At 39.6% G+C, this 26,848-nt stretch overlaps 1 protein-coding gene across 3 annotated transcripts in view; it reads right to left on the reverse strand.

Annotated features, from left to right (window-relative positions):
- The window catches only part of FBN2 (fibrillin 2), a 160,453-nt gene extending 139,993 nt beyond the window's left edge, over positions 1 to 20,460 (reverse strand). For 2 of the 3 annotated variants that reach the window (XM_042866234.1, XM_042866233.1), the window contains exons 1-5: positions 20,225 to 20,460; positions 19,542 to 19,624; positions 16,438 to 16,536; positions 15,788 to 15,883; positions 13,733 to 13,828 (exon numbers count right to left, since the gene is read on the reverse strand). In XM_042866234.1, coding sequence (XP_042722168.1) covers positions 13,733 to 13,828; positions 15,788 to 15,883; positions 16,438 to 16,536; positions 19,542 to 19,624; positions 20,225 to 20,460 — 610 coding nt within the window. Of the gene's footprint in view, positions 1 to 13,732; positions 13,829 to 15,787; positions 15,884 to 16,437; positions 16,537 to 19,541; positions 19,625 to 20,224 lie in introns of those variants that run through there. The other variant, XM_042866235.1, reaches the window with a different exon arrangement.
- Positions 20,461 to 26,848: the final 6,388 nt, after the last annotated feature.

Below are 26,848 nucleotides of genomic sequence, written 5' to 3' on the forward strand. Positions count from 1 at the left end.
CAAGTTCGGGGTTTTTTTTGGTCATGCTCTTTCTGCTTCCCAAACAATGAACGCAACAGAGCTAACTCTTCTTCAATTGTTTTTCAGATAACAATGATTTCTGTGACTACATGATTTACTAATGAAATCCGTTCAGTGAACAAAACTTTGCATCGAAGCATAAACTCAAGACCATTTGATGAGTAGTTATGACACAGTCTGAAACCCTGAAAGCAAGGGAAACAAGTTACAATACCAATACTTAAAACGGTTGGAATTATAAAGAAGTCTCATGTAAAACTTCAGTGAGACTAGCCTATGCTTACATTTACTTAGAATTACAGTTTATTTTCAACCTGTTGCATCAATTATTAATTCTTAATTTTAAAAGTGAATTTTAAAAGTTAATATAAATTTCAACTAGAGATGAATTCTTGGGAGCTCCTGTTTCTTCTTTTCTTTTCTTAAAAAGTTCACTGTAAATCTGTATTGATGAGCTTTTTAGTTGCTATACGGAGCTCATTTTCCTCACAGCAGCTGGGACAGTGCTGCGTTTTGGATTTGTGTCTAAGACTGTATTGGTAACACTGCACTGTTATGGCTATAGCTGAGCAGAGCTTTTCCCTCTCTCTGCAGTTCCCAGTGAGAAGGCAAGGAATGTACAAGAAGCTGGGAGAGAATGCTCCCAGGACAGCTGACCCCAGTAACCACAGGGATGTTCTGTACTGCGCGATGTGTTATAAACAATAAAGCTGGGGAAAGAAGAAGAGGAGAACATTTGGAGTGACAGAGTTTGTATTCCCACATCACCAGTATGTGTGATGTCCCTGCTTTCCAGGAATGGCTGAGCATCTGACAGCCAATGGGAAGCAGTGAATGAATTCCTTGCTTGGCTTTTCTTGTGCTTGCCACTTTTCTTCACATACAGAACTGCCTGTATCTCAGCTCCAACGCTTTAGCCCTTCCTGTTCCTTCCACCATTCCATTGGGAAACGAGGGGGAGACTGGAGGGGACTGAAGTTGCCACGGCTGGGCCTGCCTGGCAGAGGAGCCACTTTGCCTTCATTATTTGTACACCGAGGACATTAGCCACAGCTCTGCATCTTTGCAGGGCTCTGCCCAGCTCCCAGATTCACACCTCATGCTTTTTGGAGATGCTTTTGGCTAGCAGGTCAATGCTAAGGATGCAAGGCAAAACCACTTTCTGATTTGCCCCATCAAGAGCTGACAGTCTTCACACAAAGACTAAGAGAATCACTATAAAATGCTTTCCATGCTGCATCTTAAGGACAGTTAAAGCTTTCCATTTAAAAACTTCTTTTCAACACTAAATATTAGTAATAGAAAACGCATAATACAAAAGAGCTGCAGGAGGTGAAACATTCCCAAAGTTATTTCTATGCAGAGAATCCACAACCAGAATTTACAAACCAGAGGACTAAAATAGTCCTGTGAAGCAAATTATCAGACAGCCAAAAGGAGACGTAAGCCACAGAAAGCCAGAATACAACTGTATTACAAGTTTACAGAAATCCATGCATCTTCTCTAGAAGAAAGCAAAAGATTGCAGAATTCTTTTAGCTTCCATTCCTAACCCTATTCCAGCACCGATCTGAATTTAAAAAACATTCAGAGTCAAAAAGCATGCTGTATGCTTCCTTTTGTCAACATCTAGGCTTCAATTGATGAAGGAATACTGATAAATGCAGCACTGTGGAAGAATCAATGCAGCTTTTGTACAAGAGAAATCAAAGTCTATATACTTAGTGGAGTTCTGTAATGAGTCAACACTTCCATCAGATGGGAGCAGATACCATCCACAAGGAATCCCAAAGGACCCCAACCAACAGCTCTTCAAAAAACCACAGAATGAAAGAAGAGGTGAGTGATAAAAATGACCACTTGGTCAGGAAAAATTCTGAACTACAGAGCTGGGAGAATACTGTAGGGAAATGTCACTGAAGGTTTTCCCATTCATTTGGCTATGGTGGGGTGGGGAACATCAGTGAGACTGCTCCCTGGGTCTGATTCTGTGGCAGATCTCCTATGCTCTGCAGCTTCCTGTTCAGGCACCTTCAAGAGCTTCTTTCAGTTCACCTTGTGTTCCTGGGTAACAAAAACCTCTCTGCAACATTAAAAGCGTTTCAGACTGTATTTCAGCAGAATCTCTTCATGAGCACAGTTTTGCAAGCATTCCCTCAGTTCCCATCTCCAAAAAACAATACCAGTTCTAAGCAGAACAGAAACCAAACACAAATTCAACTTGTAGTCATTATAGAAATTAACAACATTCAAGGTTCTTCAATAACCTAAAGTTTCCTCTCAAGCTTTCTCTTAACACGGTATTTTTAAATTTTTAAATTTGTCAGGAAATCAATTTGTCTAACCTTAAAAAACAAACAAACGAAAAAAACAAAAAACCCAGCATTTAGCTTTTCCATCATTTCACAATATTCTCAAACTAGGTTCTTCAAGTAAAGAGTTTTCCCCCAATTTAAAATCTGCCTACAATGCTTACATAAGCAACAGTAAACATCAGCACTTCCTAAATTCCACAGAAGCTTTCCTACTCACCTGAGTATTTTGGGGGGCTTTGCATTTTCTTTATGAAAGGCAATCCCTATTGGCAAGTCACAGTTCTGTTGTGTTGCAGGTTCTCATTTTATTTGTTTTCTCTTCAGAACACCATTTCAAGTTAAGTAAATTAACTTATTTTTTTGTTGGAAAGCTTTCCTTACAAGCTGCTGAAGAACTCAAAACCTACTGTCCCTAATAACAGCAACTCCTTTACATTTCAGATTGCCTTTCCCATACACCACTTAAAAACTGTGCCTTTCTCATCCATATCTTAAGTGCATTTTTCTCAGCCTAAACTTAACCTCAAAATCACAAACTCTAGTCTCTTAACAACCCTGGATTTTACTGGAGATAATCTGGAAATATGTCCATACTATTCAGGAGATATTTACAATAATTTGGTTAATAAAAAACTGTACTTTTTCTTTTTTATTTTTCCCTGAAGATATTTTTTTTTTCCTTCTGAAACTTAACAAAGCCATCACAGTTTTGTTCACCTTCTCATTAATCTATTAAAAAAAAAAAAAAAAAAAGTCAATCTAATGTATCTGACAAAGAGAAAAAACATTCAGTGAGGAAAAATAAGAGACAAAACTGGACAGAACTTTCGTGCAATCTTCTTCTCCTTCGCAGCACACTCCCTACTTCTTTTTAGGGACTGTTGATCTTTGGCTTTCTTTTCAGTGAAAACCTTCTAGATTTTGAATACGATCCACTCCAAGATTCAAACCTTCATTCTCATCTTTCTTTAGCAGACTTGCTTTAAAGACATAATTTCTGCTTTTGTGTAAGACAAAGTATGATAACCCTGGGACGCTTCAATAATTAGCTGTCATGCCTGAACTAGCTGGAAACTATTAAGGATACCAAGTGCTTCAAAACCAACTAGTGATAAAAGTAATAAGGCTGCTTTACTGAAAGATTTGAGATGGTCTCATTTTTTGGATGAACCTACTGATAGGTAGGACACAGCATTATTCATATTTCTGGTTGCTGGGGTTTTTGTTTTGTTCTTTTTTTTGTTGTTGTTTCTCTCTCCTCTTTTCAGTTTCAGCTTTAGAGACGCTTATATCTGCTCTATACTAGTAATTCGAAGCAAAGGGCACAGGAACTCTCTAGACCAGAGATTGTAATTGATTAGTTTATTAGCAAATAAAGCTCTGATCTCTGACATAGATCTTAGTTTGTTCCCAAATGATTGTGCTTCCACTGCATCTGCCAGCCACAGGTTCATACTTGCCAAGCCTGCCATCATGGTCTTCTCCTATCCAAAACAACATAATCAGCTTTATCTTCTGCGTTCAGTGACAACATACTACTCTCCATGTATATACTACACAACTAAATGCTAGCCTTCACTAGATTTTCAGTATAAAGTGGCTTTGTTTGCTGCACCCATTTTTATCTAGATACTTACAAAACAGACTGAATGCAATGATAAAGACAGAGGAAAAGATGGAAGGAACACTAACCAACACACATTTAAGTATTCAAATTAAAAAGGGATTACATTATTTTCTTAATCGTTACTGCCAACAGCACGTTCAGTGTAATCTGTTATTTTTTTTAAAACTGCAAAATGTTAAATCTTCGCATAGTGAGAAGGGAGAAATTTTAAACACATTCTCTGCAGACATCTTGTTGGGTTTTCAATTTTGAAAAGTTGCCCACTTATGAAAGCGGGGAGAAGGGAAAGTTGAAAGCATTTTCCCCCTCCACCCTCCTTCCCCTCTGCTTCTGCAGAGCAATCTGAACATGCTGGATCAAGGGGCCAAGGCCAGCTGTATGATGTAAGTGCCAGGTCCTGCCATTTGGGTCACAACAACCCCCATGCAACACCGTATGCTGGGGGAAGAGTGGATGGAAAGATACCCAGCAGAGAAGAACCTTGAGTGCTGGTCAGCAGCTGTCTGAATATAAGCCAGCAGTATGCCCACGTGGCCAAAGAGGCCAACGGCATCGTAAGGTGTATTCAGACTGTGGACTGCAGCACAGAGCAAGTCATTTTCCCCCTGCACTTGGCCCTGTTAAGCCTGCACCTAGAATACTGTGTTCAACTTTGAGCCCTTAAAACAAGAACAAAAGTGCTGCTGTGCGTTCGCAGGACGGCCACAAAGATGGTGATGGGTATGGAGAATAAGTCCTTTGAAGAACTAAGGGAATCAGAGTTATTTAATCAAGGGGAAAAAAAAGAAAGGTTCAGGGGAACCCTCATTGCTTTCTACAGTTACCTCAAAGGAGGCTGCAACGAGCTGAGGACTGGTCTCTTGTACCAAGCAAAGAGCAATTAGGACAAGAGAAAACGGCCTCAAGTTGCACCAGAAAAGGCTCAGATTGGATATTAGGAGAAATATCTTCACTGAAAGGGTTGTAAAGCATCAAGATAGGCTGCTCAGGGAAGTAGTTGAGTTGTTATCCGTTGAGGCATAGATGTGCTGCTTGGTTTGATGGGACATGGTTTGGTGGTAGACTCTACAGTGCTACATTAATGGGTGGATTTCACAACTTTAGAGATGACTATGATTCTATGATACTATGATCAAACCGCTCATGTATGCAAATATCTTCAACTGGAGTTGCCTGAATATGGACTGCACTTAACTGTGTAAACCAAAAAGTACATCATACTCAGAGTTTGAGATCTCTAGTCTCAAACAAACAATGAAAATAACTATCAGGATCTTCCAACAAACAATCTGACGTATTTCTCTAACTTAAGACATTCATCCTCTTGTTCTTAACAAGTAGACAATTTCAATATTTATATATGGAATTGCCAAATTTATGTCAGATAAAATTTCACCTTACTGCTGCAAACATCTGTAATTGTTATCTCTTACTATCTTGAAGGGAAATAAGATAAATGAAATTGAAGCATTTTGCTAATAGACAGTTTTTCCTATGTGTGGGAAAAGCTGACATAAATGCTTCTTTATTAAGAGGGTTTTTTTTGTTGTTTTGTTTTGTTTTTTTAAAGAGGGGATTTTGTAGCGCTTCTAACCCATGTTTTTATTTCACTGTAGATGAACACCCCTGTGAACTGAATGAGGCTATCAGAAGATGCCAGATCAGAAGAGGTGAAATAGTATTTTTCTCAATTCAGTCAACAGACTCAGAGTGGTTGCTTTACAAACAAACAAAATTTCTCAACACATGATTCCAATGGATAAAAGCAGACTGAAAATGAACAAAATTAGTGTTCAGCAGCTAAGTACTCAATTTTCTATGCACTAAAAAAAAAAAGAGTAATAATGTCCGGCATTTTCAGTTACATTCACTCCCTGAGCATGCAAAATTCAGCAGTCTCACACTAACTCCAACAAAATGATATGTATGACCTCTCTAGTTAAAACAACTCAGGATATTGGTTGACTGCTAAGCCTGCTGAAACTTCCCTGCTCAGCCTTCAATGAATTGCAGTCTCACAGTGCCCCAGTCCCTTTCAGAGTGGGTGAAGGCAATAATACATGCTTTGTCTGGTTAGCTCTTCAGAGCACGGACCCACTTACATGCACACATTCTATCCTACACAATGAAAATCTATTCAGTTTAGCCTCATGCTAGCCACTATAAAGCAAAAACAAACAAAAAAAGAAACTGCAAAAATAAGATATTACATCCCCACAGCTCCTACTAAAAGAGAAAAGCTCATCAACCACAAGAACATTTTTGCTACTAAGCATCCAAAAAAACTGGGGTACTGCTTCAAAGCATACAATCCCATGTGTAAGCCCTCAAAGGTCCACAGTTATTCTCACAGTAACTCACAGAACTTAAACTATCTCTGCTTCTCATGGTCCAACAACCAAAAAACAGAGGAACTGCATACAAGATCTTTTACATACCTGTCACAGGAAAGTGAAGTTTCTTAAGTATTTTATTCCCTCCTTGCTTGCTTTAAATCTGAATTTTCTCCTCTTCTGCTTCAGTTAGTATATATGCTGTTCACTAATATGTCCCTTCCTTTACCCTAGTTATTTCTCTGCATTTGTTTAACCTCAGCATCTTGCTGGTTTGAAGAAATATTTTCTTTTTTTCTTTTTACCCATTCTCATCTTTGTCCTTAAACAGATCAAAACAAACTACCTTCCTGTCGAGAAGGTCACATGAAAGCAATTGCTCTCAAATACAACGTGAGATGTATGCTCTTTTATCCCAGGAAACAGATCTCTGTTTCAGTGACATCATACAATCATCAAATGTCCTGGGCTGAAAAGGACCACAATGATCATCCAGTTCAAACACCCCTACTATGAGCAGGGTTGCCAACCGCCAGAGCAGGCTGCCCAGAGCCACATCCAGCCTGGCCTTGATGCCTCCAGGGATGGGGCATCCACAGCCTACTTGGGCAGCCTGTTCCAGTACTTCACCACTTTCTGTGAAATACTTCTTTCTAATGTCTAACCTAACCCTCTCCTGTCTCAGTTTAAAACCATTCCACCTTGTCCTATCAGTATCCAAATTTGAAAGCAGCCGTTCCCCCTCATGTTTATACACTCCCTTCAAGTACTGGAAGGCCACAATGAGGTCTCCCCGGAGCCTTCTACAAGCTAATCTAGCCCACTTCACTCAACCTTTCTTCATAGGAAAAGTGCTCCAGTCCTCTGACCATCTTACTAGTCCACCTCAGGACCTGCTCCAAGAGTTTCGTGTCCTTCACGGTCTGGGGGCCCCAGGCCTGGATGCAATACTGCAGATGGGGCCTCACAAGAACTGACCAGAGGGGGACAATCACCTCCCTCTCCCTGCTGGCCACCCCTCTATCAACGCAACTGAGAACACAGTCAGTCCTCTGAGCTGTAAGCACACACTGCTGGCTTATGTCCAGCAGACTGCCTCAAGCCTATTTGGATATTCCCCTGCAGTACCCCATTTCCCAAGCCACCCCCTCCCTCTGTTGTCATCTCACTTTGCACTGTTCCATCAGTCCATTTCTCCTTGGACTCTCCTGTCACTGGTCAGAGCTGCTGCTGACACAGGGAGGTCACTTCATGTACCACTAGGAACTCCAGGTGCAACATGCACACTTGGTAAGATTCACAAGCAACAATTTTACTGAGAACAACCCAAAAGCTCCTCCCTTTCTGAAGTTCTTATGCTGTACTCAACTGCTATATTTATGCTTTTTCTCTTCATTCATCTGCCCAACTTGAAGTTCTCTCTCTTCTTTGGTGTTCTTCCCTAAGCTATTCCTACTCAATCCAAAAACCCGTTGCTTCTCATTGTAAGGCACCCATCCGACCACTTTTGCACAGTCTGCAAGCACTGTTCTTCCACGTGGGATGAAGGCAGATTTTCAGCAGTGACAGGATGTCTCTCTCCCATTTCTCGTCCACTAACCCATGACAAAGAAGGAAACAAATGCTGCTTTTCCATCCTGCTACATACACCTCTATGTATCACCGCCTATTCAAAAAAAAAAAAAAAAAAAAAAGTACAGGCTGTGATCAGGAACAAAAATATTGTTTTCTCATATAGACAGCTTGAGAAATCAGAAGAACTCATCATGCCAGAAAAAAAATTGAGGATGAGGCAATTTATTCTGCTTAATTTGGTTTCTTGTGGACTTTTTTTTTTTTTTTCCAGTTTTCTTCCACTGGGTAGGACAGCTAAATTTCAACATCTTTTTAATTTTTTTTTTTTTTTGTAAAAACAACAGACAAAATTGAATGCTTGCATCTTTTGTGCTTGCAAATCAAGGAGAAGAAGCTGACCAAAAGAACAGACTTTGACAGGAAATATAAAAGGTCACTGTATATATCAGAAAGAGTAAAGCACAAGCTCCCAGACAGGTTCTGCTTTCTTGTTAACCCAGCAGCAAGTCTCAAGTTAAATACTGTAATCATGCCAGTCATTAGTTACTGCTCAGCCTCCTGTCTCCAGCCCGGAAATTAGTCTGCTAGGAGCCCAGATAGCTGAACAAGCAGTCACGTTTTATCATATAACTGAGTCTGGGAGGCCAATCTCAAGGAGAGCTACATATGTTCTAAATTAGGAAGAAAATATCTATTTTAAAAGAACTTAATTTACAGAACAATAAGAATTATGCATTCAAAACACAGTAACATAAAAAAACCAACAAGACAAAATCCCTTATAATTCTGATAAGATTATGTGAACTTCCATTGCTAATGAGAAACTATATGATTTTAGTTAAGGAGTAATGAACTGTTGCTATAATCAGTTTAAAATTAAAGTACAGAGGCTTTTTTTTTTTTTTTTTTTTTAACTGCAAAGCATAATGGAACTTCTACAAACAGATAAAGAAGTCACTGACTTCTGCATTTTGTTATAAATTATTAAGTTCTTACTAGGTTAAAAATCTAACCTATAAATTACTGTTGGAGAGAATAAAGATTTAAGGTATCCTTTACATTTTTTTTTATGTAATTCAGCTCAGGTAAATTAGAAGTATTGCATTATTAGTAGTCACTGCCAGTATACATTACAGAAATCATCTTTCTTTTACTGAACAAAAGTACAGTAAGTTACTAGCTTCTTCTTCAGAAAATTTTGTCTTGCCATTTACACTTGGAAATATGACAGAATTTTCTGAAAGTCAGCAAAGCATGCTATGCCAATAAATTCTAAAATCCAGCGTCTCCAGAGATGCTCTACCCCACTTAAGTCTAAAATTTGCAAGCCAATGGAATAGATGAAAAGGAAAGACAATATATTTATGTCTAACAAATCATCAACAGCAACCAACATGTTTACATACAAGTTTACAAGTTAGTGGTCACCCTCATAAGAAAGGCAATACCAGAACAGACTACAGAGCAGTGCATGCAAGAGCAGCTTTAAGAAAAATACTGTGCGACCTTACAAGTTCTTTGCATGTGCTTGATGGGTTAAATATTGTGCATTGAGCCACTTCCACAATTACAAGCTTAGGTAGCTACTGAAAAAAACAGAGAAACTATTTATTTTAGAGAAATTAATCCCTCCCTATAGGCACATCATTCTCTGTTTAACCTGACAAGCACAGTAGTATCTATGTTGCCTTGCCTACAACTAGCTTTCTCGTATTTTACAAAGTATTTTACAAAGGCCTAACATATTTAAAACACACATGACAAGTTTGGTACCACACGTTGCATCACAGATCATGAACTCCTACCACAGTATTTTTTTCCCCCCAAACTGCATGAATTAGGACTCTGTAACGGATGCCATGTAAGAATAACAAAGCCAGAACTTCACAGATCGCATATACCCCTCTTGATTCATTTTATAGTACTTACGATCCTGATATCGCAACTGAACTGAGAAAGGCTATGCAACATCAAGAGAAAAGATGAGGAGAAATTTAATTTAATCCTTTCCACTTTACAAAAGCATATTACATTATATATATAAAATATATAATATTATATATAATATAATATATTATATATAATAATATATATATTAATATATATTATATATAATTATATAATAATTTTTTATATATATATATATATATATATATATATATATAATATAATTTACATGTGCTACATTTTGGTGACCATAGCAGAAGTAAATTTTGCCTACTATCTCTAATTTCAAGCAAAAAGCTTCAGACGTCTAAATACAACATACTTTCCAACTAAAAAAAGAAGGAAAAAAAAAAAGAACAAAAGAACAATGGCTTAAATGTCCTAAAACAGTAACATTCTGCACATCGTGTTTCAATAGTAGACTGAATACATGACTTTGAAAGACAGCTAACAGAGATGCCAAAATACAGTTATTTACTTCCTTTGTCTCTTGAATTCTGCAGTTTTATATTTTCATAATGAACTGTAAGAAAGCAGACTGTAAAGCTTTTGTCACAGCAAAAATGAAGTTAAAACATCTGTTAGCACTAGAATCTTTCACAGAAGTCAACCTATTTTGCACACATAACCATCCTTAAAAAAGACTAAGCCATTCCCACAGTTGGAGTCTGTCCTGTCTATTAATAAGATTCCATAGCGCTGAAACAAGTCAGGTCCTAAACTAAAAGGAAATCTTAATTATGGGTGACTGCTTCTGACAAAAAGAAAGCCTACCAAGTTTTCTGGCATTAAATAAAATATTTCTGAATGCAGACTACACTAAGAATAATAAAAAATTATTTTCAGTATTATGATTCTACTACATTATTGTCCAGATAGAACTATTATCTATCTATTGAAGGTACCCAAGTATTAGCTCCACATGAACTATGGCTCAAACTATAAAGCAAATTCATATTGTCCAACCACTTCACATTTCTTTGAAAATCCATCCTAAATTGATAAGACAGGTAGTGTTTCTTTTTGCTAGATGAAACCATTCATTCTACAAAGACAGATTTCTGAAAACAGTTACAAACACCAGCAGAGTTCTTGACGGACTGATGTTTCTGACTTTCCACACTCACATAAATGTGAAAGAATTGGGTACTTGAGCTTCATTCACAAGAATTTACTATAGGGAATGGGCTGGATATAACACAACAGCAAAAACTAAACCAACAGCAGCAAGTGTCAATCTGATTTTAAGAATGAAAACCGTAAGTAATTACAGACAAAGAAACAAATTCGTACTTTACATTTCTCTGTTGCTTGTGACATCTAGTGGGTATAAAAAACAAACACGGAATAGCAAATATAAATTCCTGGCTTTTTCAGTTTCATTCAAATATTTGTTTTCCAGAAGCACATTATTTTCATTTTCCCAGTCAACAAATATCAGAAACAGTAGAAGTTGCTTTCACAATTAACATACATGCAGCTTTGAGTGCCTCTAGATGAATTTACAACACGGAATTCTATGGCAGAAGCTATTTCCAAACACAGAAGGGCAAGATATTTATGGGCAGACAGCATAAGTCAAGGGTAATTGCCATCACTGCTTTCAAAATTGAGGTAACTAACATGAAGACAGGAGGGCAGTCTGCTAAAGTCTGTCTGCCTGACCTAGCACATGACCTAGCAGAAGCCTTCCATGGTGACACAGCCATTTGAGAGAAATAGGCTGAATACACGAACAATAAAGAAGGTGAGCAGAAAGCTGGTCTGCTTGCTTAAAGAGTTGTGCAAATTGCAGCTGAGGACAGAAAGCTAGTGCAGGCCTCAGGGAGTATCACTGGAACAAGTAACAGCTTAATGTGTTCATTAACAACTTGGGTAATGGCACAAGAACACTCTTTGAGCAAGCTTGGAGAAGACACCAAATCAGAGGCACCAGCTGATATACTGGAGGACAGACCCAGAGTGACCAGACAGCTTAAAAAATAAAAATAAAAAATAGTCTAGGAGTTATTTCAAAACATTCAACAAAAGCAGATGAAGTCTCACAACTGGGATGAACTAACTCAATGGAACAATACAGGCTAGAGGCCAACTCACAGCCAGGAGGCTCTTAGAAAAGGATTATGGGGGCCCAAGTAGACAAAAACCTTAATATGCATTAGTTGTCTATCCCTGCAGCAAAGAAGGCCAGTTCGACAGGGTTTATCAATATAAGAGGAGCATCCATTCCAGCAAAGAGACCCTCTGCCCCTATCTGGCACTTGTTAGACTGCACCAGAGTAATGCGTAGTTTTTCACTCTCCAATAGAAGAAAAGATATGGACATATGGAAGAAGGTTCAGGGAAGGAGCACCACACTGATCAGGGAGCTGGAGCACCTGCTCTGTGTGAGGAGGCTGATGGACCAAAGTTTGTGCAGCCTTAACAAGAGGAGAGTTTAAGAGGGGTACATTGCTTCCTGTGATAGGATTCAGAGAAACTGGAGACAGATTCTTCTTGGAGTCTCAAAGGACTCGTCTAAGAGGCAAGAAACACAAAACGGAACACGCAGAACTCTGATTAGGTATTAATATAGAAGTTTCCACCACGAGCGTGGTCAAATAGTAGAACAGGTTGTACAGAGAAGGTGAAATTTCCAACGCTGTATGTCTTCATACTACAACACTACTAATAGGACACAAACATGAGCAAGCTGATCAGATTGCTAACTGAAGGGCTGGACTAGACGGCCTGGTGGAGGTCTCTTCACATTTACATTATTCTATGATTCTAAGAAGTCTGATTTTGCCCTGAGTGTCTTACCCACTGCTCAAGTAAGAATGTGATGTTACAAGAGTAACCCTAGACTATTTTCTACTGACGTAAATGACCCCATCCTGCTTTTTTAAATTAACAATCTGTTGAATGTTTAAAGGGGTAAGACAACAATATTTAAAAGCACTTGGGATTTCACAACACTGTTGCTCAGTTCTTCAGTGTCCTTTTTGATGAGAACGTATTTGCAAACACACCAACCTAAAGGAAGATGAAGAATAACATTTCTGCTAAGATCTTCAGCATCAGCTTTGATTACTGTTGACAACTTCATTGTAAAAAATGTAAAGCAGATCCCATTTATATCCACTCTTTAAAAATCCAGCCCAGCAGGACAGTCAATTGGGTTAAGCTTGTTAGTTTGATACACACAAAACAGTGTTGAGCAGCAGTTCTACATTACTATTTCTCTAGAGTCACCTTCGAAAATAAAAACAACGTTCTCATTTACTAAAAAGCAAAGCATTTAGATTTCTGAGAGTGCAAACGGATTAAGAATAAACAGAGATATACAGACAGTGCCTTAATTATTTATGAGCTAATCACATAGTGTAACACTAGAAACATTTTATTCAGCATCATTAAAACTGACTTTTTGCCAGAAAAAAGAAAGCTAAAGAATTTCTCTGTAAAATTTTAAAATAATGTCCTACGTTGATCACCCAATTAACAAAAGCACTTTAACTTCAGTACTTTTCAGTTGTTTTCACAAATGAGAAAAGTTTCTTCCTTGTCTTATTTTTTCCTGTACAACAGAATTAACCAGAGCAAGTAATCCTAATCCAATTACGTATGTGTGATTCTAATACACAGCAATGTGAGGTGCAATTTGCTCTCATATAGTATCATGTAGCTAAGAGAAAAAGGTAGCTCATCTTCCAACTATCACACAAAACAGGATCAACTCAAATTCCTCCCAGCTGTACAAGCTCTGTATTTGCCATCTTGAGCTGTGGCTATCCAACCATAAGGACACGCTTTCTAAAAGTACAAAGAACAAATGACTTCTGTGAACTTACTGGCTCAGCTGGCAAATCAAAACTTGCACATGCACATGGCTGCATATAACTGCTCATAACTGCCTTATTTATTTCTTTTACCTCTTTCACACTGAGGGCCAGTAAACCCGTAGACACATGCACAGCGATTAGGTCCAATACATCGTCCTCCATTCTGGCAGCCTTTTTCACAGACAGCTTTAATTAACAAAAAGAAAGAAAAAAAAGCTATGTTAACAACATTTTATGCATCCATGTTATTCAAAACTCATTTTTTTCCCCGTCAACTCCTCTAAGTCTCTTTGGACCCAAAGACAAACATTAACAATAATGATTGTTCAGGTCAAATTCCATTAGTACTTACACCTGCTCCACTTTAATTGCAAGCAGCTGTTTAATTAATCTTAGCACAGCTTTTTGGCAGACACTTAACTTCAGTACACTATTTAAACAGTTGTGCAGCAATAGTCTCTAATTGTAAGAACTTACATCCATCACCAAAGTTAGCAGGTACAAACCCAACTAATTTGCGCACGCATTAAGTTGTGACATTCACTTGCAGCAGCAACAAACCTCTCAGGAAGCAGGGCCTGGGACTCAGGATTCATAATGCTAGCAGAAGAAGAGAAGCTTGGAGCAAGGGAAAGGAATTACCAGTTTAATTTATCTTTAAGCACCATCAGAGACCAAGCTTCCAAAAGAATCCCTAAAAGAAATAAAACTTTTTTTTTTTCTTGGTAAGAAGGCACAGTATGGAAAGAAGGAAAAGGTACTTCTGCAGTTATGAAAGTTCTGCACACTCACTCACTCAATTTATCGATGGGGAGAACCAAGAACAAAGCCTCCCTTCAAAGCAATGAAGCCTTCTCAGTTTGAAAGAGAGGCAATTCATCAACTAGTTCAAATAATATCATTAACATTTTTTGATCAATTCTGGCTATTATCCGGGTCACTGTTTCCAGGACATACAGCCTTGTTCAAAGTTAGCATACAATCCAAATCAACAAATTTCACCTAAAAGACAGTCCCACTGTCTTTAAGTCATGCGAAAAGCAGCAAAGAGGTCCCAGTCTAAAAGTTTCTAGGCCAGGGTTTATAATGTATTTGAATATCCAGTGAGAAAGGGCCTCAGGAATATAAAGGTAGTAAACCAAAATCAGAAAAATGCTCTGTATCACAGTGGGGAACCTAACAAGATATTCACTGAGACCAGTCTCAACAGTATGTTCAGGCTTTATGGAATGCTTTAGAGACATCTTTTCATCTGTTTACTCTAAACACGCCTGTCTGAAAGTGTTCACATTTGGCTCAGGACTTTAAGATGTGCACGATGGGGCCACCAACATTCAGAAGTAAATCTGTCATGAACAAGGGTTGTGTTGTTACAATTATTACCTTAAGTTTTTTGAGAACTTACCCAAGCAGAAGGAAAAAAAAAAAAAAAAAGTCTGCTTTAAAGCACTAAGTCAAAACAGCAAGACAAAAGGATATTCTCCAAACTATCCAGTCTGACCATTCTTTGCACAGTGGCCTTTTTTGTTTCTATTTCCTTCAGACCTCCACCAGCTAGCCTCTCAGCTAAGAACTCAACATCTAGCCTCAGAACACCTTACTTTAAATCCTTAAACTGCAGTCTCAGTAATTTCTATTGTTTGCAAAATCTGTACAGCCTGTCAATACTGCCCTAGGTAGAACTGTGCAAATAATTGACTTTCTACCTTGTCTGCCAACTAAAAAACACCCAAGAGCTTGAACTATATTTAATCTTTTTCCTTAGTCAAAGAGAAAACAGAAAAACTTGCTGTGGCACACCAGTTAAGCACCTCTTCTGAGAAATTTCTTCAAAGAGAATGAAAAATTAATTGACCATATGGTTTGAAAACAAAAACAAAAAACACACAAATGGAATGCATGCTGTCACCACTCCTAAAGGATTTTTCCAGTCAGAACTATTTGGTGAATTCAATCCCTACTTTGAATCTCAGAGATTACAAATGCACATCAGAAACGAACTGGCTTCCAGCTACATGCTGTTCCCCACAACAGCATCACTCTGCTCTAGCATTCTGCTCTGTGTTTTCTATGTTCATATCCTGCCTGTAGGAGGATGTCTGGCCCGTAGGGCTGAACCACAGACACAGCAGGATGGCTACTTACGCTGTCCACAGTAGACCCCAACATAGCCCTTCTGGCACTGGCACCGGTCATCAGCGCAGGTACCACCGTTCATGCACCTGATGCTGCACTGCTGTGCTGCAGGGGCCAGGAGACACAGGGCATGAGCATTTATGCCAAACACCACAGCAGGAAGCAAGCATGGATCAAAACAGAGACATCTGAGAACAGATGTCAACTTCATATTTAAGGGCATGCTCAGGAATTCCGTAACAAAAGCTGTTACATACAACTATTGGGAAAGACTTTATTTTTAAAGCATCGATGAAGCTACAATGAAGAGAGTTTCTCTATGACCATATTTAGCAACTTAGTACTTTTAATTAACTTGACGATTGCATAATTTTCATTTTTTAGGAAAATGGACTCGAGGAAGATGTTAATACCGCACACATTTGCATTAAAACATGTTTATCTGTTTAAACACATCTTTTTTCTTTTCTTTTTTCAATTTTGTCACTAAGAGTAATAATGCACATATGGAAAACCAATCCGTATCAAAAAGCCTATAGATACTGAAGTCTGCGTTACACATATGCATTCAGCAATGAAAAATTATTATAATAATAAATAGATAACAAGAATTATTTAAAATGATATCTCTAAGGAAAATAAATACAGTAAGTCCTTACTAGATTTCGGTCCACAAGTAGGTGATATTTGTCCACTTGCACAAGTGCACATGTTAGGGCGAGAGCAAAATCCATCACCACAGCTATTTCTGCAGATTGCTGGGGAAGAACACATTTCAGAAGTCAATGATCGACAGTAACCTTAGCCTCAAATTACAGGAAAAAGCTAAAGGTGTGTTAACTGCTTCTCCTTTAAAAACAAACAAGAAAAAAACAAAACCAGCGCCCCCAGTTCATTAGGTCAGCTAATATACGTATAAAAAATAAATGTAAGTTAAATAAAGCAGACTGAATATTGGAATAAATGGTATTTCTGACAATCTTGGAGACAAACAGAATGGAACTTGACATATTCAAACACTGGTCTGACCACTTGATACAAATAGTCAACTCTTTCCCTCATCAGAAATGCCAACCTACTACGCAAATGATGTAAAATTATTGGAATTATGTATTTTAGACCACAAGGCCAGTAGAAAACTTCAGGAAAAATCCAAGTTCTGAATGAATACAAACAATATGATCAATGAACTCTACTTTATGGTAAAGCTTCTCTCTTACAATCCCTATTTCAGAAGCATTTCAGGATCTCTCTTTACTAAGACTGCCTGCCCACACGCAAACCTGTTTTTTTGGAAGCCAATGTTTGAGCTTTCCATATTGTGTGGGGTTTCCCTAAATACTGTATCTGTACTCATGTATCCCCACATTTTCATTGTGAAACTAATTTTACATGGCTCTCCAGGAAGCCTGACCACAATACATTATGTACACACAGTGCACACTATTGTGCTGTCCTCACCATGCCCTAAGTTATTCCTTCTCTCCTCCCCCACCAGCCAACGGAGCTCTAATGCACAAAGAAACCACAGAGCCAGAAAACAGTTAAATTCTAAATCCAAACTTCAAATGGGATCCAAATGAATTCAACTAAATAATGTGCTGGATTAGCAAATGCACCACAGGAGAGCCTGAGACTTTAAGGTCCAGTCCAGCACAGGAGGATCTCGGAAGTACACATCTCGTAAGAGATGTAAAGCAAAAATGAAATAAATAAATAAATAAGACAAGCAAGCATCACGGTGCCTTTGTAGCTATCTCTAGGGTTTTGACAGAACTAAATAACCAGTAAGAACATCTCTCAACCGAAGGACAACAAATGGAACAAATTCCTCACGCAGATAATCTGCCAAGGATATACTGAGTACCTAAAAAAAAGTCCACATTAAGAAAGAAATAAGGCCTTTCCCAGAATGCTTGTGCTCCACTTCGGACGTAGGAAAACTTGCATGAATGAGCTGTCTCTCACAAGGAAGCAAACTTTTCTTGCCCCATTTCAGAGTTCAAACATGTTCCTTGCAGAATGTGCATTCTCTCTTCTACCTTTTCTCCAGCCTGGGTCCTCATCAGCATACTTGAGTATCACCAGCTATAGTCACCAGCTAATTATAATCAACTCATCTCCAGTAAGACATCTGCTGCCCTGCGTCACCCTCAGGGGCTGTGCCCAGCTCAGCAACTCCAGCAAGAGGGACCATCACCTCCACAAACATTTCCTGTGAGTGTAGAGATCTGCGCTCTTCAACTTTCACCCAAAATACAAATTGGAACACGCCGCTGCCAGTCTGACAGCTTGGCCTGGCAAGGTCATTGACTTTTCAAACATGTTGGAGAGGTGTAATTAAAGTCCAGGAAGTTAAACAGGAGCTAAAAGTTGTTCTTCGTGTGTACAAATTAATGGCAGGTCAGAAGTTAGTCTGTCTGTGAAGAGACTTGAGACCAAGGTCTGCAAGAGTCACTGAAAATCATAAGAGTGATTTATCCAGATTTCGGAAAGCACCTAAATCATTGAATCTCCATGACTGCTGTGGAGCTGGGTACCCTGCAGAGTGAAAAATCTATTACAAGCCAATGGCATAGTGGACAGCCAGAATCCATTTCTAAAATTCAGTTTAATTTTTAAGTAAGTCAGTACTGAGACTCGGTAAGAGACAATAAATAAGGACCAAACATTATGAGAAGCTCCTTTTACTTCACAGCTGTACTGACACTAAAAATGCTACGGTTAGCCTGAGATGAACAGCAGTGATCCATGGTGCAGTCAGGTGCAACATTAGCAATGCCAATTCACTCATGTCAAATGAACACGTATGAACAAGCCCTGCTCAACAGGCAGCAGCCACAGCTACTTTTCAGTGCCACACCAAGGTGCTGGTTTACCTCCCATTCCTCCTAGCTTGGTCCAGGATCTCTGTACCTCATTCAACAGAGTAATACAAAGACCTCTATTCCTTGTGGTAGAGGCAGTGTGTTCTTGAACCTGAATTCTGAACTTGAGCATGATTTTTAGGAAAAATGATGACAGCAGGCTGGGATGAATGGGAACAGTCTCCCATTAAAAAGGATGTACCCAATATCAGCTTTTATCTGATAGACAGAAACTTTGACTTAATTCTGAATTTCCTTTCCAAGCAGACAATGTTTCCTACATGGAGCATCCTGCAGGTTTTTTTTTTTTGCCAAGCCATGTCAACAGCACATCTGTCAGCGCTCTATCTATTATGACAAGACAATAATCACAGTCTGTGTGCCCTATAGCTATAAAAAATACAACTAAAAAAGAGGATAGGCACCACAGATGTAAAAAAGTTTTCCCAAGAACTGCAGTTCCAAGCCTACCACAGGAGTTTCAGAAAACTTGAGGTCTCATTTGCTCTCTCCATCAAGACCTTTTGGACTTCTTTCTTTCCAATATTACAGTATAATTTGATTTATGGAAGGTTTTTTTTTTTTTTTTTTTCATTTTTCCTTCACTGTCTTGTTCTTTTATTTAAAAAAATAAGTGGAAACATGCCTTTTACAAATGCACCAAAGAAAATACAGCAATCTGCCTGTCTTTCAAGATATGTGGACCTGTAAACCCTTTTTTTTTAAAAAAAAAAAAAAAGGAAAAAAATATAACACAAGGCCAACGATAGATCCAGCCAAATGAATTACAGCAGGAATTCTCCTCCCTCACACTGAATGGAGCACTAACTCACAGAAGAACACTTATTCTTATTATTGCCCCTAGGGCAGTAGAAACTTGAAGTCAAGACACTTACGAACAATGCACTGATTTCCTCCTGGGAGCGTTTTCCATCCAGGGCAGCAGTAGGAATGGAATCTAGAGCCACACACATTTGGCCTGTCACACAGACAAATACGTATAAATGTGTGCATATACAAAAATGTTTATATAACAGTATATATATATATATATATTTAATATATATCAATGCAAGCAGAACCCACAGTTTTATGAGCACATGGGAAGAAACTTAAGTCTGCCAGTGACGTGAAACACAAAAATGCATAGTTACGACTCAGACTAAGTCCTCCAGAAAGCAATAATGCTTCCCCTATGGTGAGGCGTTCCAAGCCCTTCTATTTCACATCAGTAGCACTGGTTAGCGTGAGAGGAAAAGCAGAATAGGCGGCAGGCCATATGCACCCATCCTTGCAGGGGACAGACGCAGGGCTGAGCACACATGCCTGGCTGTACAAGCTGCCTGCAGCACCCGGGACAAGAGGGACCGTGAAGACTTACAGACTAGGTCAGCGAGAAGGGCCCCAAAACATTCGGGAAAGCCACTTTTTGTTGAGTTTCTCAGTACATAAACCAACGAAGCGCAGCGCAAATCATCGCCAACGCCAAGCTACCCCCCCAGCGCTACATGACCCCGGGCGGCAGCAAGGCGCGGGGCAGCGGTGGGGTCCCATCCCTCCCCGCGGAGCACGCCCGTACCCGCGGAGCGCCTCCTGCTGTCCCCGCCGGCGGACCCGGCCCGCAGCGGCGGCGCTGCCGGCCCCTTCCTCCCGGTGCGCGACGACGGCGGCGGCGGGGTAGATGCCGCCCGCTCCTCCAGCAGGGCGGACCCGCGGCGGCGGCTTTTGTTGCCCGGCGGCTCCGTGCGCGCAGAGCGCCAGGCAGCTGAGCCATAGGAAGCAGGGCTGCAGGCGCATCCACCGCCGTCTGCCCATGCTGCGGCGGCGGCCCCGGAGGGAAGCGGCGGAGGAACGGCGAGGCGGGGAGAGGGACAGCACTCCGCAGATCCTCGCGGGGAGGTTTCAGCCGCTGCGGCTCTTTCTTCTCTCCTCTTCCTCCTCCTCCGCAGGTTGCAGCGGGACGCGGTGGTGCCAGCAGCAGGGTCCACGTTGCATCCCCCCTCCTCTCTCTCCAAAGAGGGGGGGAAAGGAAAAATGGTTAAAAAGAAGAAGAAAAAAAAAAATGGGTTTGAACTTCCACTCCCCTCCCTCCGAAAAAAAAAAAAAAAGAGAAAAAAAAAAAAAAATCCAACGGAACGGAACCAGGCTAAATCTAAATGTCCGCAGTAAAAACAGCAATAAGATAATAATTAACCGAGTCCAAAGAAAGAAGTGTGTAGAATGGGCAGCGAGAAGCGCACAACTCACTGCCAAGCACAAGGGGCGGTTTTACAGCTGGCTGCGGTGCGGGGGAAGCGAGGAGGCGGGGGCGGGACGGCTCCTCACGGCCGGTGCTGAGGCGACCGCGGGGGAAGGGGCGAGCACGGCCCCGGGCGGGGGCCGGGCCGGGCAGGGCTGAAAGGAGCGGGGCCGAGGGGGAGCGGGCGCACACGTGGGGCGGGGGCCGGAGGAGGGGGCGGCGGGGGCGGGGAGCAGGTAGGGCCGGCCCCAGGCATAGCTCGGCGCTCTGCGGCCGGGTATGAGGAGGCGCCGCCGCGAAGCGGAGGAGCGTGCGGGGTACCGCGGGGATCCGGCCCGAGGCGGCGGGCGCGGGTCGGAGGCTGGCGCCGCGTTGGGCGCTGGGAGCTTGCAGGAGCTGCTTTCCTCTCGGTGCCTCCTGCACGAGCGGTCGGCAGGTTGGCAAGGCTCTTCAGAGCGCCCTGGAAAACACGAGGTTTCCATCGGATGTTTCATAAAATTCACACCCTTCAAGTCTTCCTCGTTCTCCCTTCACCATTTCTGCCCATACAGGCGATTTCAAACCAATGCAGATGCGTGGCTACTCTTCTCATTACTTTTATAGGTGTGTGGGATAGCCAGTCACCAGTGCAGCCGAACAGAAGCGATACAGTCGCCTCCTTGCTGGGAGTCCCCAGCTGGTTCTTCTGATAGCCGTGGGGTATGCTCTGATTCTCTTATCATTACTGCAAATTACAGCTATAGGGATGAGCATCTCATTGTGCTAGGACTACTGCAGCAACCACAAAACTCTTCTTTACTTCCAAAGCAAAACAAACAAAACGGCAGCTGCCTTCAGGTCTGAGTGCATGTTATCTGGCACTTCTAATTCTGGAATGAGAGGCAGGAACCATGCTTTGTTATCTCTGAAATAAAGCCTCCAGCTTAAAGGTCGCAAAGCAATCCCCTCATTCAAGTCACTCTGCTGCTTTGATAGCCATGGCTCTAAGCATGGCTCCAATCAGATCTACATTCCAATTCATCTGGAGTCCTTTTTTTTTTTTTCTTTAAAGTTTGGAAGATTATCAAAAATAAGCTTGCTGATGAAAATCTGAATCTTTAAAAGTAATGCCTTGAGAAGTTAACTAAAGGAACAAGTTAATGAAAATAGCTGGAAAGAAGAGATCAGGAACCTCAGGAATATAAGTGAGATTTGGAATTTCCTCAGATTTGAAGATGCTAAATCTCTCGTGAATGAGGTGCTCCAAGCAAAGGCACTGAGAGAGGATTCCAGCGGGTGAATAAATCTCAAGAAAAATTGCAAATAGGCAGATAGCCTCCAAAGAATAAAAACGAAAGGGCTGATCTGAGATAAGCTTAAGGCCTTGGATATCAGGAAGCACAGAGATAAATAATTCCCAGTAGATAAACAGAGCTAGATATTGAAAAAAATTGCAAAAGAAAAAAAAAATAAAAAAGAAGTTAAATAACAATGACAGAAGGATGACAATAGAAGGAACCAGATACGCAGTGAAGATTTAGAGGAAAAAAAAACAATTATGGCTCAAATCCAAGAGATATAAACTTTGAATTAGTTTTTAACATGAAACAGATACTGAACACAACAAAAGCAGAATGCCACAACTGATATGCACATAGCTGATATGCCCCATCCCTGGAGGCATTCAAGGCCACGCTGGATGGGGCTTTGGGAAGCCTGGTCTGGTGATTGGCAACCCTGCACATAGCAGGGGAGTTGAAACTGGATGATCACTGTGGTCCTTTTCAACCCAGTCCATTCTGTGATTCTGTGATAAGGCTCAGAGACTCTGATGCTCTGAAGCTAGAAGAGAGCTAGGCAGCATCTTCCTAGAATTTTGAAAGGACGTAGTACACAAGACTATACAGCATTCAAATGTAAGGAATATTAATTCCATTAGGAGTATGATATAAAAGATTTGTATCAATACATGTTCAAGTGATCTAGTTATCAAGAAAGATATTTTTTATTAGAAAGAGAAACATTACTACATTTTATAGATACAACACAAGACAAAGATTAGAAAAATTTGAAGAGCTGCACAAAAAAAGCATGGACAAGGGAAAAGAATCACTGCTAAATTGTGGGTTCTTTAGCCAGTAGCACTTCTGGAAGAAAGGAAGAAAGGAAAGACAGGAAAAATGGGGAGAAAGAATGGAAAACGGGAAGAAGGAAGAAAGAAGGGGAGGGGAGAGAAGGGGAGGAATATATTTTCGGATAAAATTAGATTACTAGTTGGGAAAACTGTCATAGGCTTCGTTTGCCAACTGTTGATAAGCATGTGAATTTGGTGAGATTTCCTCCCATCCCATTCTGTAGCTGTTATAAACGGAAGATGCCTTGATGCATAGATGTCAGGTGGCCTGTGCAGAAGGATGAATTGCTCTAGCTGAAGTTCCATTTCTAGTCTGACCAATTCTAGTAAGAATAGGTCAGTGCTATATGTAGTGGATATTCATGAAGCATATAACTGTACATCTCTGTACAGAAAATATTCACCGAGAAAAACCTTTTATTTTATTGCAGGTTATTTTAGAATCTGCATTTTTCCCATGTAGTTGACTTTTTATTTTCCGAACAGGGGTGAGAGTTATTTTTAAGTAAGGGCATCCTACTATTTTGACATTTGGAAACAAAGATAAAGTATGGGCTGTTATACTATCACTTTCCTAAAGCAGAATCCAAGTAAACTCTCAGCTGCAAATATTTTATGTTAGGACTAAAAATGGATGTCTTTCAGTGGCAACAGTTCACTGACAGTTACAATCATTTTCACCAATGCCTTACTCTGAAATTGTCAGAAGCTGCCAACAGCAACAGTACCAGTATTAAAAGCACAGACAACAAGAGGCGTGTCAGGACTGAAAAAAAAAAAACAAAAAAAGTTTAAACATTTTTTTCTTCTTAATGTTGTTATTCACATGCTATGGATTTGACATTTTTCATCACTGAGAGGATTTTAACCAGTAGGAAACAAGAATCCCTTCTCACTCAGGGATTTCAGTTTTTCTTTCTCCTTTTCCAATTACGTTTCAAATTCCACCTACATGACTGACTTGTTCCACAAAATAGGAGTTCTTGCTAAATATGAGCATCCTTTCAGTATTATTTCAACATCACTTGTGACAGGAGTACAAATACTCTCACCTTACTTTTTGCCACGACTCTTTTGGAGCATTCAAAACACAAACATCTGGATGTGACAGAAAGCATTTGAAAAAATGGAAACACGGGAAAAGGGTGAATTGTGTTATAAATGTGTTGGGTGGAATACCTGTGAAGTGCAGTCTGTTCTTTCCTCTTTTTGTTGGACTGTTTTCTCTTTTGATAAAGCAAGTTGTGAAATATTTATTGCTTCCCAATAACCTCTAGGTTCCTAGGCAGTCTTTCATGTGCAAAATTTCCAATGCAAATCCTACTTTCTTCATTTTAAGGACCTCTCCCCCAGTTCAATTTTTATTTCCAGAATCTTCTTACCTTCTACTTTCTTGGATAATATTATCCCATTTTTGTGTGTGTGTGTCCATGTCTTTCTTCAGACTTTCCAGATTTTCATCTGTTCCTGCAATCTTGATTCATTCTGCTGAGCTAATCTCATTCACTGCATGAGGTTCTCAAAGCTGAAATTGGTTGTCTAGCTTAGCCTGTGCCCAAGTTGTTCAGAGAGGAAAGATCTATTTATTTATCTTACAATCTGAGATCCACAGTGTTTGTTCATAGAGATCAGAGGATGCCTGTATTTTCCAAATCATGAATGATATTGACTCCTTTTAGCTTATAGTATTCTGCTATACTCCAGTGTTTTTCCACACAAGTGCTACAGAGGCAGCAAAAAACTTCCATTTCAGTTAGCTGAGCCACATACTCCTCCTCCCTCCTTTTTCTTTTTCCTTTTTGACCATTTATCTTACTTACTGAATCATTTTGAATTCTAAGGCTGTCCTGCTGCTCTCTCTCCAGGTTGGCACTGATCTGCAAATCAAATAAATTATCTATTATCTGATCTTAAAGAAAAATAATAAAGAGTAAAGCATCCAGGGCATCTGTCTGAAACAGTACTTGTTACCTCACGGGTGATCAACTATTAGTTCACATTTCCTTTAAGCTATGATGTACTCATTCTGTGGCAATTTAATTTAGAATAATGTCTTCCCTGCTTGGAGGACTGACAGTTGAGTCTGTTTCAAAAGCATTGCTAAAACAACGTGGATTTTCCTATCCATCTACTCTGTTATTTGTCACATAAAATCTGTATGAAACTTGCTTGTTCTTTGAAAGTTTCATTTTTTTCTGATGTTATTTTTCTCTCATAGAAACTCACTCATAGTTGAATTGTTTTTATTTGCATTTTATTCAGGAAGCCAGGGAATTGGACAAGTTGGCCTAACTTCCTTTTTCCTCTAATTTCCCACAGTTTAGTCACAGTGAATGAACACTTGATGAGCAAGATGAGAGAAAACTGATTAATTCCAACTCTGAATTTGTTCTCAATCAAAAGAAATCAGTAAGTAGTTACGATCTCTTGTGTGCCTATACAAAATTTTCATGCAACTGGAGTATGTTACGAGGATTTAAAGTTCTATTTCTGATTCATATTTTTTGTTAGTTCACTTTAAGTTGGTCTACAGTTAAGACCTCAAGTACTACTACTCAACAAACAGTCCCTCACATACGCAGAGTCCTGCAGACCTGCATGTTTCACTATCTGTTGAATTTAAAATAATTCTAGCAGTGGTTTCAAAGCAAAGTTTTCACTACAGATTTTAAAAAACGTATACGTATAGTGTATGTTAATGAGGTGTATTGAAAAGATGAGGTGAAAATATCATATGAGACTAAAATAGAACCAGAAAGAAATTTAAAAGAAAAGGAAGCAAACTGAATAGAAAAAAAGAAAAGAGAGAAGAGAAAAGAGAAAAGAGAAAAGAAAATCAGTCCTAATTAATGAAATCCTTTATGAGGGAAATTTTCCATGCATTTAAACAAAAAATATTTCAGCAATACAATGCTTCAGCTATACAAGGATATCCTCCTTCTGAATGAATAACTCTTGGGTAAATTAGTGATGCATTTAAATTGGTAACTATTTTAACTTTTTGATGTAAATGAAAACACATACAGAGCAGATTATCTTAGTATATCCTTCCAGGACTCATTTGCTTATTTTACCTGTAACACGCCATATTATTTGTTCCAATTGATTGTTTTAGCATGGGAAGGGTAGGGTGGATTACTTCACTCCACTGATTTTTCTTCTTTTTAAGTGAGAAAAACAGAAGTGAAATGTTCCTAGTTTAGACTTCTACTAGAAATGAGATACTACATACAATTACAGAATTTAACATCAAATGGTAGAAGGTAATAAAGAAAAACAAAAAATAAGCAGCTTTTTTTTTTTTTTTTCCCCAAGATGCAGAAAAGGCTAGTCAGATTCTGTGTGCAAGAATCAGCAGTGAAATAAGATCTGTACATATGGCAGGAGATTGAAGTCACCCCTTCCTAGAGCTCAGACACTCCAGTGCCTATTTTAAAAGAAATCAAATTAAGTCAAATTAAATAGAAAACACGACTGAGATTTTGGATATTCTGTTGTGCTTTTGATAGAGGTGTGTAGCTGGTGTAGTTTTTCCCAGATTTCAGGAGCAGGTCTATTGTTGCAATTACTTTGATTTGTCTTTGTTCTGGAAACTCTACCCTGGGGAATCTGTAGGTGGAGCACATGAAAAGGCTCAATTATTCAAGAGAAATTTAATCCTGTACTAAACCACAGACTATGTGGTTTTAATTACTTAAATACGTTAATAATTTTATGGCTGTATGCTTTTAAATGGTTGTTCTTTTATAGGAGCCTTTGAGCATTATTTCTTGACCCAGCTTCTCATCAGCAATATCTTATAAAATGTGGGATTCTAACATGAATCTCATCGAGATGACACCATGTATTCA

This window comes from Lagopus leucura, unplaced genomic scaffold (genome assembly GCF_019238085.1).
Source record: "Lagopus leucura isolate 7727_CA_CO unplaced genomic scaffold, USGS_WTPT01 Super-Scaffold_810, whole genome shotgun sequence".
Classification (NCBI taxonomy): domain Eukaryota; kingdom Metazoa; phylum Chordata; class Aves; order Galliformes; family Phasianidae; genus Lagopus; species Lagopus leucura.